Source organism: Malus domestica, chromosome 01 (genome assembly GCF_042453785.1).
Source record: "Malus domestica chromosome 01, GDT2T_hap1".
Taxonomy (NCBI): Eukaryota; Viridiplantae; Streptophyta; class Magnoliopsida; order Rosales; family Rosaceae; genus Malus; species Malus domestica.
The window spans coordinates 9,547,560-9,561,378 of NC_091661.1; the positions used below are offsets into that span (position 1 = coordinate 9,547,560).

At 41.6% G+C, this 13,819-nt stretch overlaps 1 protein-coding gene and 1 non-coding gene across 2 annotated transcripts; one reads left to right on the forward strand and one right to left on the reverse strand.

Annotated features, from left to right (window-relative positions):
- Positions 1-6,548: 6,548 nt before the first annotated feature.
- Positions 6,549-7,466, reverse strand: LOC139195376 (uncharacterized). Its single transcript, XM_070820887.1, has one exon. It carries the CDS (start codon positions 7,464-7,466, stop codon positions 6,549-6,551), a length of 918 nt encoding a protein of 305 aa, XP_070676988.1.
- On the forward strand, positions 6,982-7,088 carry LOC114826853 (small nucleolar RNA R71). The gene has a single exon (XR_003775861.1). It is a non-coding gene; the product is annotated as a small nucleolar RNA R71 (small nucleolar RNA).
- Positions 7,467-13,819: the final 6,353 nt, after the last annotated feature.

Below are 13,819 nucleotides of genomic sequence, written 5' to 3' on the forward strand. Positions count from 1 at the left end.
AATTTGCGTTCATGAAGACAAACTACTGTATTATTTGTGTTTGATAAACATATCTTGTAAAAACTTCATTTTTAGAAAATGGAGAAATGATCGGTACTAAATTAAGATTGTTTATCAATTCATTCAGTGATGTAAATCGTGGTATATGCCATTTTTGGTCATCCATTTTCTAAATGTGTGCTGCCTAGTTCTGTTTAGTTCGTGCCGGCCTACTCACAAGGGAGAATGTTGGCCAGCATTTGAAGTTGAGCGTTATTACATTCCTCAAGCTTCTCTCTTAACAATTTAAGTTTTGGGAACAAACATTTAATTAACAGACCAAGAAAACGGAATCATTATTGGTTTGAATTGATCGAAATGGATGCTGCTTGTATATTTGATATTTTGGTGCGAGTGAGTTGGAATTCCTATGTCTGCCACGTAACTTGGAGAGAATATCTCCCCTGGTAGGTGATGTGACATCCCACATCATCCAGGAGAGTGATCCTTAAATGTATATTCTCATCATTACCTAGCACGAGGCTTTTGGGAGCTCACTGGTTTCGGATTCCGTTGGAAACTCCGAAGTTAAGCGAGAAGGAGGCCAGAGCACTCCTAGGATGGGTGACTCACTGGGAAGTTGTTCGTGAGTTTCCAGAAACAAAACCGTGAGGGCGTGATCAGGGCCTAAAGCGGACAATATCGTGTTACGGTGGTGGAGCGGGCTTGGGAAGTGGTCCGTCTCGGGTCGGGATGTGATAGGTGAGGTGAGAATAAGTTGTATTACAAATTTGTTGGGAGAGAATTTCAATTCAACTTCTTCACCAGCGGGAAAAATCGTGAGTATAACCTCATGCTTGGAAATTTTATTCTCAACTAAATGGATCGTACTTGATATCCACTTTCTGGTTTAACAAATGTTTTGGGTCAATTAGACTCTTGACCATTCAATTTGGTAAGCCATTGGCCCAAAACCAAAAGGACCTCAATGGTCACTATATTAAAACACAATCGACTTCACCTTCTTTCCCAATGTTTTAATCACACCCATATACAGGAAGCCTATAAGCAAAGTGATCCCTATTATTTTTTTTATAAAAATAGGTGTGAAGCCAAAAATAATCACAAGGCGACACGTAGATCTTTGGATAAAAAAGGACAAGAATACCTTTGATGCATATTGACATTCCTACGCGCGAGTAGCAGACAATCATCTTTCAACCAAGTCAAAAGTGCCCAAAATAGGTAACAATTTAAAGCCTATTTCATCAAATCCTTTCTATAAGGTTATTCCCAAAACCTAATTTATTTAATATGTTTTATATTCCATTATTTAGCTAATCAATAAACTAAATAATATATTCCTTTCAAATTTCCTAAAAATTGACTAATTAAGGGATTAATTACCTAATCAATCCCTTAATTATCAAATTGAAACACCCATTCAAATCTAAAAGTCACTAGAGGGCCGGCTATCCCCATTTCAAAACCTAATCCATCACTTTTTTTCTACCTTTTTCACCATTTCTTCCTTTTTATTAGCCAATAAATTCCATAACCACCAAAACATTTCCTTTTATGTTTAATTAGCCAATTAATTGCCTAATTAAACCAAAACAAAACCTAAAAACCCTACTAAGTGGCCGGCCACATTCATCTCTAAAGTGAACCAACCTAGCCCTATAAATAGGCTCCTATTTTCACCAAATATTCATTCCAACACTTTGGCAAAAATCCCAAAATTCTCTAAACACTCTTTCTCTCTAAATTCTAACTTTGGCATCGGAGGTTCTTCGGCCAAAGCCCCCCCCATTCATCGTGGGCGCGTGAGGCTCTTGGCCTTAATCTAAGGTGCTAATTGTTTTGTAGGTGCAAAATTGTCCAAGATCAAGGAGGAAGAAATTTGTATCCACAAATTGGTGCTTTCATTGAGAGTTGAAATTTATACTCGTAGAAGACTCTCGCACAAAAAGGTTTTTTCTTTATTTTTTAGTCCATTTGAATATTTTTCATACGTTCGTATTATTAGAATTTTTTACTTGCAAAGGTTCTTTGATAAAACGTATAAGCAAAATATAATGGCTAGAAATTTATAAAATTTCATAAGTGAAAATTCTAATGTTCAAGAAATGGGATTGCGGAGATCCGTGAGGCTAAATGCGACAATAAGTGGAGCAGCACCACCACCACGAGTTTCCACCACGGGAAAGTAGCCACCCGTGGTGAGGTCCATGGTGCCTTCATCACGGCTCGAGCTGTGCCATCCAAGGCTCACGGCACCAAGGCCACAGCCCAAGCTGTGCCATCCAAGCTTGCATGCGTCCGAGCCCAAGCCTCGCATTCGCATGCATCACGCGCTGAGCAGCCCACTCTCGTGGTCCAGCCTGCTCCCGACAAGCAGCCCACTCTCGCGGCCCAGCCTGCTCTCATGGCCCAGCCTGTTCCCGACGAGCAGCCTACTCCCGTGGTTCAGCCTGCTCCCGCCGAGCAACCTGCTCTCGTGGCCCAACCTGCTCCCGACGAGCAGCCTACTCTCGCAGTCCAGCTTGCTCTTGTGGACCAGCTTGCTCCTGCGGCCCAGTCTGCTCCAGTGGCTTTCCAAGCAGCCCAAGTTGGCCCAAGACTATATCAACCATCCGGACCTACCATCGAGCCGGGGGCATTCTCACCACATTTTTTCGTGGATTTGACATTTCCCAACTCAAATCTCTCGCCCGGAGTCTACCACCCTTCCACTGCTCAAGGAAGCGTATTCCTTCTAAGCTTTTCCAATCCAAATGGCGAACAACACTTGTCTTGACAAGTCATAAAGTTGACGAGCGCCCTTGCACAACAGACAACCTTGGTGAATCAACTTTTGCAAGCATCAGGATCCAACGTGCCCCGGACGAGGTATCCCGAAGTAGGACAAGGGTAGACGAACCTTTCCAGCAGTGTCTCGGCAAGCAGCCACTAGCTGAGCGTTCGGGCAGTGTACATTCCTAATTGGGCCCCTGAGATAGCGTATACTCCCATCTTAGAGCGCGGATGAGCGTGCACTCTCGAATAGGCCCACGGATGAGCATACATTCATGGTTGGGGTCACACTCTGATAGTCAACATGTGCAACCTTCTGGGCAAAGTGTTCATTGGTGGCTAAGCCTAAAAGGAGCATCCTCCACCTCACATCGGAGTAGGCAGCACGACGGACGGAGAGAAGCAGTTACTCAATCCAGCTCAAGTTCAACCAGCAGCTTGCGAAGAACTCGCTCGCCTGCTAGGAACGTACCACATGCACTGTATCCGCGGTATAGATAAGCCAAACACATGGAAGAGCAGCCTAGACCAACAAGTCATGGCTCGGGGCAGCCGAAAGCTCCGCTACCCCAACAAAGGCAAATTCAAGAAAAAGTAGAGAGATTCTTGACCAAGCGATTGCACGATTTCCAATGCAACGAGGTCACTGACGAGGCACTACGATGGAACATGACCAACATAAGCAGGTCACCCTTCACAAACGAGATCGAGCAGGCAGAGCCTCCACGCGAGTTCAGCATGCCACATTTCACATCTTTCAAAGGGGATGAAGACCCGGAGAGACACTTAAAGCCCTACCGAAGCGCAATGATCCTTTATCGAAACAACGATAATCTCATGTGCAAGATATTCGCCACCACTCTACAAGGCGAGGCCCAAAATTTGTTTTACACCTTGCCGCCACAATCCATCAGGAATTTCTACGAACTTTCTTTGGTTTTCACCAAAGAATATTAATCCTATTGCTCGATAAAAAAGAAGTCTGACCATTTATTCGACGTCAAGAAGAACCCAAAGGAATCGCTTCGCGACTATGTGAAGAGGTTTAAAGTAGAGAAGGCAAAAATAGTCGGATGCAACGACTCGATAGCTAAAGCAGCCTTCCAAAAAGGACTTCCAGCAGACCACCCATTGTTCGGAAAACTGATAATGAAAGAAGATCTAACTCTGGCAGACTCTTTCGCTCTGGCAGAGAAGCATGCACTTTGGGACGAAGTTCACTGATGCCCATTTAAGGGATCTAAGCAATCTTGAATATGAAGTTCCCCACTACTCTGAAGGAGATTCAAAGTCTGACTAGACGAGTAGTCGCATCTAAAGCAGAAATAAGCTTTACCATCATACGAGAAGAGCTGGGGGCCCAACTACCTGTATTCCATAATTTAAAAGCTTTCATCGATGCTATCAGTTGTATTCCACAGTTTAAAAGCTCTCATTGATGTTATCAGAAATTCAAAAGCTAACTTTGGCGATAGTTGTTGTAACCTAAAAGCTCAAGTTTTACCCTCAAATGCACGTAGTCATCATCATGATGCACTATTCCACCGAATCCTGACGAACGCAACAACTAGGCCCAAAAGACACGCCAAGGGTAGACGAACACTGGAAGGAACATTCAAAAGCAAGTTTTATCCTCGTCACCCCAGAAGATTCAACATAAAAGCAACATGTACCGGCAGTTGATCACTACCTTCTGCTACACGTCATACGACCATAGCCAACCTTTGCTCCATTATTCAGCTCTAGAGTGGCCTAATACCAGAAATTGAGCATTTCCTGCTACATGTGACATGGCCTCAGCCCCACGGCTCCCTACCGTGCCTTCACACCTAGCCTTGACAACTCAATAGAGTGACTCAACGGCTCCCCGAAGGCAGCCGAGCACACTTTAGCTGCACCTGCTCCCTCAATGGAGATTTCTGACATTTGCATGTCGATAACGTAATACCTAGAGAAAGTATACAAGCAGCTTGAGGCATTTTAGACTTAAACTCTCACTCAAGTTCCCCGGGCAGACAACGCTCAAGCAGACATACTAGCCGGCCTAGGCTTCGCACTCGATCACCAACTCAAAACGCTCTATTCTGGTGGAATATCTTGACAAGCCAAACATAGAGATGGAGCCAACAGCCTAAGTGTCATAGCATTCTCATCCAAAGATCCCACACCGGATCACATATCCGCTGCTTAGCGCCTCCTAACGACTTGAAAGTTCTAAGATCAAATCCACGAAGGTGTATGTGGAAATCACTCTAGAGGCCAATCCTTAGCATAGAAAGCTCTTAACACAGGCTACTATTGGCCTACCATGCACCAAGATGCTAAGGAGTTAGTACAAAATTGCCTTAAGAATATGGCATCTAGCAGCACATGTCCACGCCGAGATATCCTCAAGGCAATGGGCGGGCCGAAGTATCCAACAAGACGATCTTCGACTGCCTCAAGAAATCCCTCACCAACAAGAAGGGAAAATGGCTAAACGAACTCTTTGGATGTCTATGGGCATATCGTACCACCAAAAGATGAACAACCGAACGGTGAGGAGATGGCCATAAGTTTAGATCTAGCAGAGGAGAAGCGTGAGCAGACCATCACTTGAATAGTAGCTTACCAGCATCAACTCCTCCCCAGCTACAACAAAACCGGAAAACTCAAGAAGCTCGACGGGCACCACCTCACAAGCCGAGGACTATCCAGTTGTTATGTAGTTCTTACCTTACAGCTAAGTTCTTGTTCGTTTCACTCGTTTTTTTAATGAAGAATTCAGAAGTAATCATAACTTGGCTCGGTTGCATGCTTACAACAACTGATCACTCCTACACTTCAAAAGAAGACTGCGCCCTACTTAGGGACTCATCGCAGGAATTGCACCCTCCGAGAGACCAACCATGCTCTCCAATGTGAGAGGGTAAACTAATTGCTCTCCAGTGGGAGAGGGTAAACCAATTCCCCGACACCCATATGGGTCAGCTCTTCAAAACAGGAGGATAAACTTTACACTCCGAATATCTAGACGTGGATGAGCCTGGCTACCCTAGTATAACTAGATGCACGATGGCTTGCACCGGGATTCCTAGAAGTAGCCACAATGGTCTTTTTCAAGGCTTAGCTAACTGAAGGATTTTAGGTCTCTTGGCCTAATCCGTGGGGAACCGGACCCCAGAGACGGAGGGGGCACATTATGCAGTACGTCCTACAAAAAGTGACCGTTTTCGCTACCTAGGATCTATCTTGCAAGAGAACGGAGATCTAGATGGAGATCTCAACCATAGAATACAAGTTGGATGGATGAAGTGTAAGAGTGCATCCGGCGTGTTGTGTGACCGTCGTAGGCCACTGAAGCTCAAGGGAAAATTTTATAGGACGGCAATAAGGCCAGCGATGTTGTATGGCACAGAATGTTGGGCGGTGAAGCATCAACACGTACACAAAATGGGTGTAGCCGAGATGAGGATGCTTCGTGGGATGTATGGGCACACGAGAAAGGATAAGATTGGGAATGAGGATATCCGAGGTAAAGTAGGAGTAGCCAAAATTGAAGGAAATATGAGAGAATCGGTTCCGGTGGTTTGGACATGTGCAAAGAAGGCCCACTGACGCTCCGGTTCGAAAATGTGACTACGGGACAGAGGTTCAGGGCCGAAGGGGTAGAGGAAGACCTAGGAAAACTTTGGAAGAGACCCTAAGAAAAGACTTCAGTACTTGGATCTAACGGAGGACATGACACAAAACCGAGCGCAATGGCATTCTAGGATTCATATAGCCGACCCCACTTAGTGGGAAAAGGCTTTGTTGTTGTTGTTGTTGTTGTTGTTATTCACATGCTCTTGCATAAGCTCAGGGTAGCTATCCTTGTTGGGGCATTGAGTGATGTCATGAGTTGTCTCACTACAAATGATGCACGCTTCTTGGGCATTGGACATGGAAGAGACCTGCATTAAGGCAGTAAACTTGGCATTAAAATTCTTTTCCATTTTAGCAATTTGAGCAGAAACATTAGGAGAACTCTGAGAAATCTCAAAAACTCCCCTATTTTGTGTTTGTTCTTCTGTCCATTGTTGGGATTCAGAAGCCATCATATCAAATAACTCAAATGCTTCCCTTGCTGATTTTGACATTAACGACTCTCCAGCAGATGCATTCACTTGACTCTTGGTGGTGGCATTGAGACCATCATAAAATATGTTCATTTGAAGGTTAGAATCAAACTCAGCATGAGGACATTTTGTGTACATCTCATTATACCGTTCCCAAGCTTCATGGAAAGACTCGTTTGGCTTTTGAGCGAAAGCCAATATCTCTTTCTTGAGTGCAAGCGTCTTGGAAGAAGGAAAAAACTTATTGAGAAATTTTTCTTGCAATTCTGTCCATGTTGTAATGCTATTGGCAGGCAGAGAATGCAGCCACGCCTTGGCTTTGTCCTTCAAAGAGAACGGGAACAAACGTAACTTGATAGAGAAACCTCTGATTATGGTGTTGTCACATGCCTCAATAAAATCAGCCAAATGCATGTTGGGATCACTGTTTGGCAACCCATGAAAGGATGGCAATATGTTGAGGATGTGAGGTTTGATTTCAAAGGTTGTCCCATCTTCCACATCTGGATATATAATGCAACTTGGCACTGCATTGATTCTCGCTGCCAATGAATTCCTTAAAGGTTGACCTGCTGCAGGTAAGGCTAGGGCCATGTGTGCAACTGGTGCCAAAGGTTGGAAAATAGATGTGCTGCTATCAGGATCATGGAACAAATCCTTAAGAAAAGTATCACCAAGGTTGGAATCTTGTGCTAAATATTTTTCTCTAGCTAACTTCCTTGCACTCTCTCTGGTTCAGGGTCGTAAGGAATAAGCACTTGATTCTTGGACCTTGTTCCAATCACCATATACTACACCTGAACAAACAACAGAAATATTAAGCCACAATAAAAATAAAAGTAAAATAAAATAAAACTTAACAGAAACTAACTAAGCAACAAAAAGGAAAAGAAAGTAAGTAAACCTAGATGAATCAAAAACACAATTTATGCAAATTAGCAACCACTAGTTAGTTAAACAAAGACAAAAATCTCACACCACACATTCACTGATTTGAACAAGAGCAATATAAAAATAAAAGCCATTGATTTACCCAACGGAGCTATATGCATCATTCTGCATAGACTTGAATAATTACTAAAAGCTGTGAACTATAGAAAAGTTAGCTTTTAAAGACTTCAACTTGATGCTTCATGACCTTTTTATTTTTATTTTTATTTTTTTTAATACGTGATTTAGAATAGAAATTTGTGAAAGGGATACATAAACAGATTTCTAACGAAAATATACAGCATTATTACGGTACCAAAGTTAAATTCACCATCAATGGGCTTAATCAAAGATCAAAACTCAACTAAATTAATTGCTGTTTTTTTTTTTAAATTTAATAATTAATAAAAATAAGACATAAACATAAGCATAAGAAAAATAAACACAAAAGCTCGGGAACTGTTGGCACAGTCCCCGGCAACGGCGCCAATTTCTTGATAGCGATTTAACCACTTGTAAAACAAAGGGTTAAACCATAGAAAATTCTTGCAAGAGAACAAGTGTTTGTAGTATAGAATGGCTCAAGCAAGGTCGATCTCCTCAGGGACTGATATAAACAATTTACGAGTTTTTGTGAATTATGCTACTTTTACTCTAAGAATTACACTAATTTGACGAAACTAAATACTATTGGATGTGACTTAAACAAATATCTAAAATGGGAATTGGTTTATAGGAATAATGATTCAACTAAACAAAACAAGTAAATGAGAAAATTCAAGATAAAATAAATGATTGAAGAAAAATAGATTGACAATATGCTAGAGTTCAACCTTTACCAACAACACTCCTACGTAGCTCTTCCAATTGCTTAAATAATTGAAAACACACATACTTTGAAGGTTGGATTTTCCTTGTGTATGTTTTACTTGTGACATTCAAGCTAAAACGCATACCACTACATGCAATTTATCCATGACATTTGGATTAAATATAAACATAATGATTCATTAATCTTGATGAAAATCCCTTTGTTAAACCATGTAATCCCTAAGAGTATGATATTTACCTTAGGAGAGTACAATCCTCAATCACAAGAAGCACAATCAATTTTAACGTGACATTCGTTCAAAATTGCATCCGATAACTTTTCTAAGCATCCTAATGGTGATCAAGCATCAAGGTACATAGATAGTTTAATTCAGTGATTGAAAATATCAAAGCAAGCATGTAACAACACTTAAGCAATTGAAAGAGAAATCTACATATTCATGTTGCGGCTCATGGCTTCACTCTAGCAAAATAAATTAGTTACACATACTTGTATTAATACATAAGAAATTATCCATAAAAAAATAACAAAGAAAGAAGACACCCGTTTTTGCAAGACGAGCTCTCCGTTCCTTTTGCTTTCTGCTCCTCACTTCCTCTCCTCTGCCTTTCTGCTTCTCCCCGCGCACCGCACTCTTTTTCCCCCTTTTATTTTCTGCCGTGCTTCTCTCTCCTCTCTGTCATCTTCTGTTCGTGTCCCCCATTTCTTATTCTTTTCCTTTTGTTTATTTCCTTCTGTCAGTCCATCATCTTTGTCCTCTCTGCCTTTATTCTTTTTGCTCCCTCCCCCTTCTCTTGTTTCTGCCGTGCTCCCTTCTTTATGTGTGCCTTCTGCCCTTTCTTTTCTATTCTTTTATTCTTTTCCTTCCACTCTTCTTTGTCTGCCAGTCTGTCCCGTGTGCCTTTCCCTCTTTTTCTTATCTGTTTTCTGTTGCTTTAAACAATAAGGCAATGATCCTTTCAAAACATCACCCCGTGGAGACAAGCTCCACTTCCATTTCTCTTATTTGTTTTTATTAATTCATTTTCTCCATTTTGCTTGAAAGTGATCCTAAAATAAATTTAACTGCACATTAACACAAGGTAAGGTAAAATGCTACAATTTTAACACAAAAACATCACAAAGACTTTAGAAATGTATGGTACAAATGCATGAAATATATGAGTGATCAATCGCTCCATGGTGTTCCAATCTGCAACCAAAAACACAAATATACACAGGTCATTCATATTGCTTTCTATTTCTTTCTAAGGAAACCTCAACGTCACAAGAGAAACTTAAGGAAGAAGCACAGATAAACCAAACAAAACGGATAATTGTTTGCGTAGTAGGTACGTACCTGTCGGATTCCATGCCAATGTATGGCGGTATTTTCTGTCCATAAACTGTTAGTAACCTCAACGATGATTGTGTCGCCCTGCTGAGCATGTATGGTTGGTCCAGGACTTCTGCCATTGATGGTTATAACCAGTTTCTTGAAGCAGTCAGGGGACTTGTACTCGTACTTGAGCTCCCATTTGTAATTCCTAATTCTACCCACCACAACTAGAACCTCGATAATCAAGCACAAGACACATACCAACATAGCCACCGCCGATTTAAAAATGCCACCATTAATATCAAGTACCATCTACTAACAAGTTGACATGTTTGTCATTTATTGTAAACAGCGTGGAAGGTATGAAACACCTTGACTTTGATTTGTTTACTCTTTTGACGCCTACTACGGAGGTGGAGGTAGATGAGATGAGATTTTTTAGAACACGGAGTGGAACGCTACATATTACAATATAATTGAGGGATACTTGAAAAAAAATAAAAATTCCTCCAATCATATAATAACATGTGGAATTCACCCCGTATTCCTGACACACTCAAAAATCTCTTGTATATGAGTTTGATGCTTAATTGTACATAAAAATCAGTCACGTGAGTTTGATTTGTGTCACACTATTGTCACAGTGCGGTTTGAGATTGATAGAGGTGAGTTCCATATATTAAATATGGTGAACTATCAATTTAGTCTCTGAATTATCACTTGAATGAGGTCCCTAAATAATCAGTCATTGAATTATAAAAATCTGCCAATTACATCTCTATTATTAGATTCGAAGCTACTATATTCAACTTTCCGGCAATTTAAGTCACGTTACTTACATGTGATACACATTGGAGAGTAGATTGATATGTTTTTCATAAAGAAATAGTGTACAGAGTTAACTTTGGACTTAGATGTTGGATTCGCAACCTATATGAAATGTTAAGGGTTTTTAGGCAAGAAAATGATGGTATTACATTTTAAAGTGTGTCAAATAACTTAAGTTGACAAAAAATTGGACAAACTAGATCGATGATACCCAACCATTTCTTTCATATTTTATGTTTGATTACACTATTGCCACTGGAATTACCGTGAGTCATTTCTTCTTATAGGAAACATACTCATAATTAAGTTCAATATATTGAACTCAAAATTAAAAATGTTTGTACCATACTTGACCAATCCTGAAACTATTGAGCACCGGTCAACGTTATACCGTCAAGGACCCAGAAGAGTTTCCCTCCAACCAGGAGGCCAATCACAGCGCGACACACGTCGACATCAGAAGCCAATCATAGCGCGACACGTGTCAACATAAAAAGCCAATCACAACACGACACGTGTCAATGTCAGAATGAAATTAGAAACTCTTTTCTATAAATAGAGATCATTCTCTCACAATATTTCCGGATGTCATTTGCACTAAATCATTCACTAGTACTCACTAAAGGAAAGCTTGAACCTATGTACTTGTGTAAACCCTTCACAATTAATGAGAACTCCTCTACTCCGTGGACGTAGCCAATCTGGGTGAACCACGTACATCTTGTGTTTGTTTCCCTATCCCTATCCATTTACATACTTATCCACACTAGTGACCAAAGCAATCTAGCGAAGGTCTCGAACTTAACACTTTCTGTTGTACCAAAGTCCTCATTGATTTTGTGCATCAACATTTGACGCCGTCTGTGGGACCAACACTTATTCCCACTCTCTTCAGCTTTGTTAAGCTGGTTTCCACCATTCATACACTCTCTTTTGACCAGGCATCCCTTTCCAACATGGGGAGCGAAGGAAACCACAGCACACAAAATGACACCCCTCTTGCACCTGGTGCGAAGCAACGAAAGAAGGAACAAAAGAAGTTTGCTCTTCAGGCTAAAGTCGATGAGCTGGAGGTTCAGAACAACAAGATAGCGATGAAGAATGAGATCCTCCAGGAGCAGTATGAGAAGGTCTTTGGGACGCTCCACGAAACTAGGCGTACTTAAACACGCGAGCTTGTTACCCTTGTGGACATCAACCATCATCTGGGTGCCCCCCAACAAGGAGGGTCACCTCCATTCGACATAGGTATCCCTGATGAGGAGCGAGCTAATCATCAAAACATTGATCAATATGAGACTTCTCTCAACCCAGATGCTTCGACTCGAAACAGGAGAAGTGGAGGAAGACACCTCCTTGCAGAAGGGTTGGAAGGATCGAAAGCCGTTTATCATGACTACCGAGGCTTCCTAAAGCAACGTCGAGAGAATCCCCTCTACATATGCTCGAAGATCAATGACCTAAAGGTTTCTGAAAGACTCGGTCCCATCCTACGACCCAGGCCAGCTGCTAATCTAGGGAAGAAACGATAGGTCCCAGAGGAACATGAAGGTACAGGGGACTCTAAGGTATTCCGACAGACTTACCCCAGAAGTCAATACGGCAAGTCCAAGGAAAAACCACACGCCCTTGCTCAAACTTTCCTACTTCTAAGAGGTGATGGAGACTGACGAAAGAAAATTCCAGTGGTACATGACTCCACTCAGGACCCCCTTATCCTACAACTCCTTGAGGAAGTAAACAAGTTGAAGGCCGAACGTCAAAACGAGATACCTGACTGGAACCAACCCAGGCCTGACCCTCTCACAAGAAGGATCTTCGACACCCCCTTTAAGCAAAGACAAAATAAAAGCTTGGTTTACAACTCTATATTGGAAGGGAAGACCCAATTGAACACCTTAACCTCTTTGAGTCCACCATGGCATATATGATGCACACCGACGAAGCCAGACGAGTCACTACAAGAGTATGCCGGTTGCTTCAGCCATGAGTATTCTCGCTGCGCTGAGGCAGATGACAAGACCGCCCTCAAGGCCTTCACGGTAGGCCTACGTGATTGTTTCTTCAAGTACATGATCAATGCCAACACTTGGAAGACTTACTCTGAGGTGATGGCACATGCTTACAACCACGCATCCGCCGAAGCAAGGACATACCAAGGAAACCCCCATATGGTTAACCCCTATCAACAAATGGGAAGTGGAAGTCAAGTTCTACCAAGTGAGAAGATATTGGCCATTTATACACCCATTGCATCATCTCCTGCCTCATTTACCTACTCGCTAAGTCACCAAACGTATTTGTCTCTTGGTAAGAGGAAGAATTTTTACTTTCAGTAAGCCCATTACAACAAGAGGGATAAAAGTTCGTATCAAGACAACCAGGGGTGAACGTACCATCGACTATTATGACTATGGGGCCAAGCCTTACTCTTTCAAAATGGAGGACTAGGTACTGAAGGAAATGCTATTATAAGAAGGCATACACATTATAAATGTTTTGACTCTCAACTGCTTGAGATCTTTTGTCACACAAGCCATTCGGCAACTATTTAAAGAAAAGGGAATTCAGACAACTTCTTCTGACATGCGTACTTTGACACAAAGCATGTGATACTAAGTGTTACAACCAAAATGGTTCACATATCAAAAGCATGGATCCCTTCATGCATAGTAAAACATTCATAAGCATCACTCATATCAATCAACATAAACATCACACATTCCAACACATTCATACATAAACATCATACATTCCAACACATTCATACATAAACATCATACATTCCAACACATCCATACATAAGTCAACTGTGCTTCGAAAGGGTTCAACATACTTTGTGTCATTCGACACTTGCTACAATGTGCCTCGACACCTTGCCCTTATTCTCACCAACCAGGTGATGAAATGTGAAGAAGGAACTCATCTTCATGCCACCAACCAGGTGATGAAATGTACAACCCGTACTCTCCTTCATGCCACCAACCAGGTAATGAAATGTACAACTCGTACTCTAAATATCATTTGGCAACTTGCCAC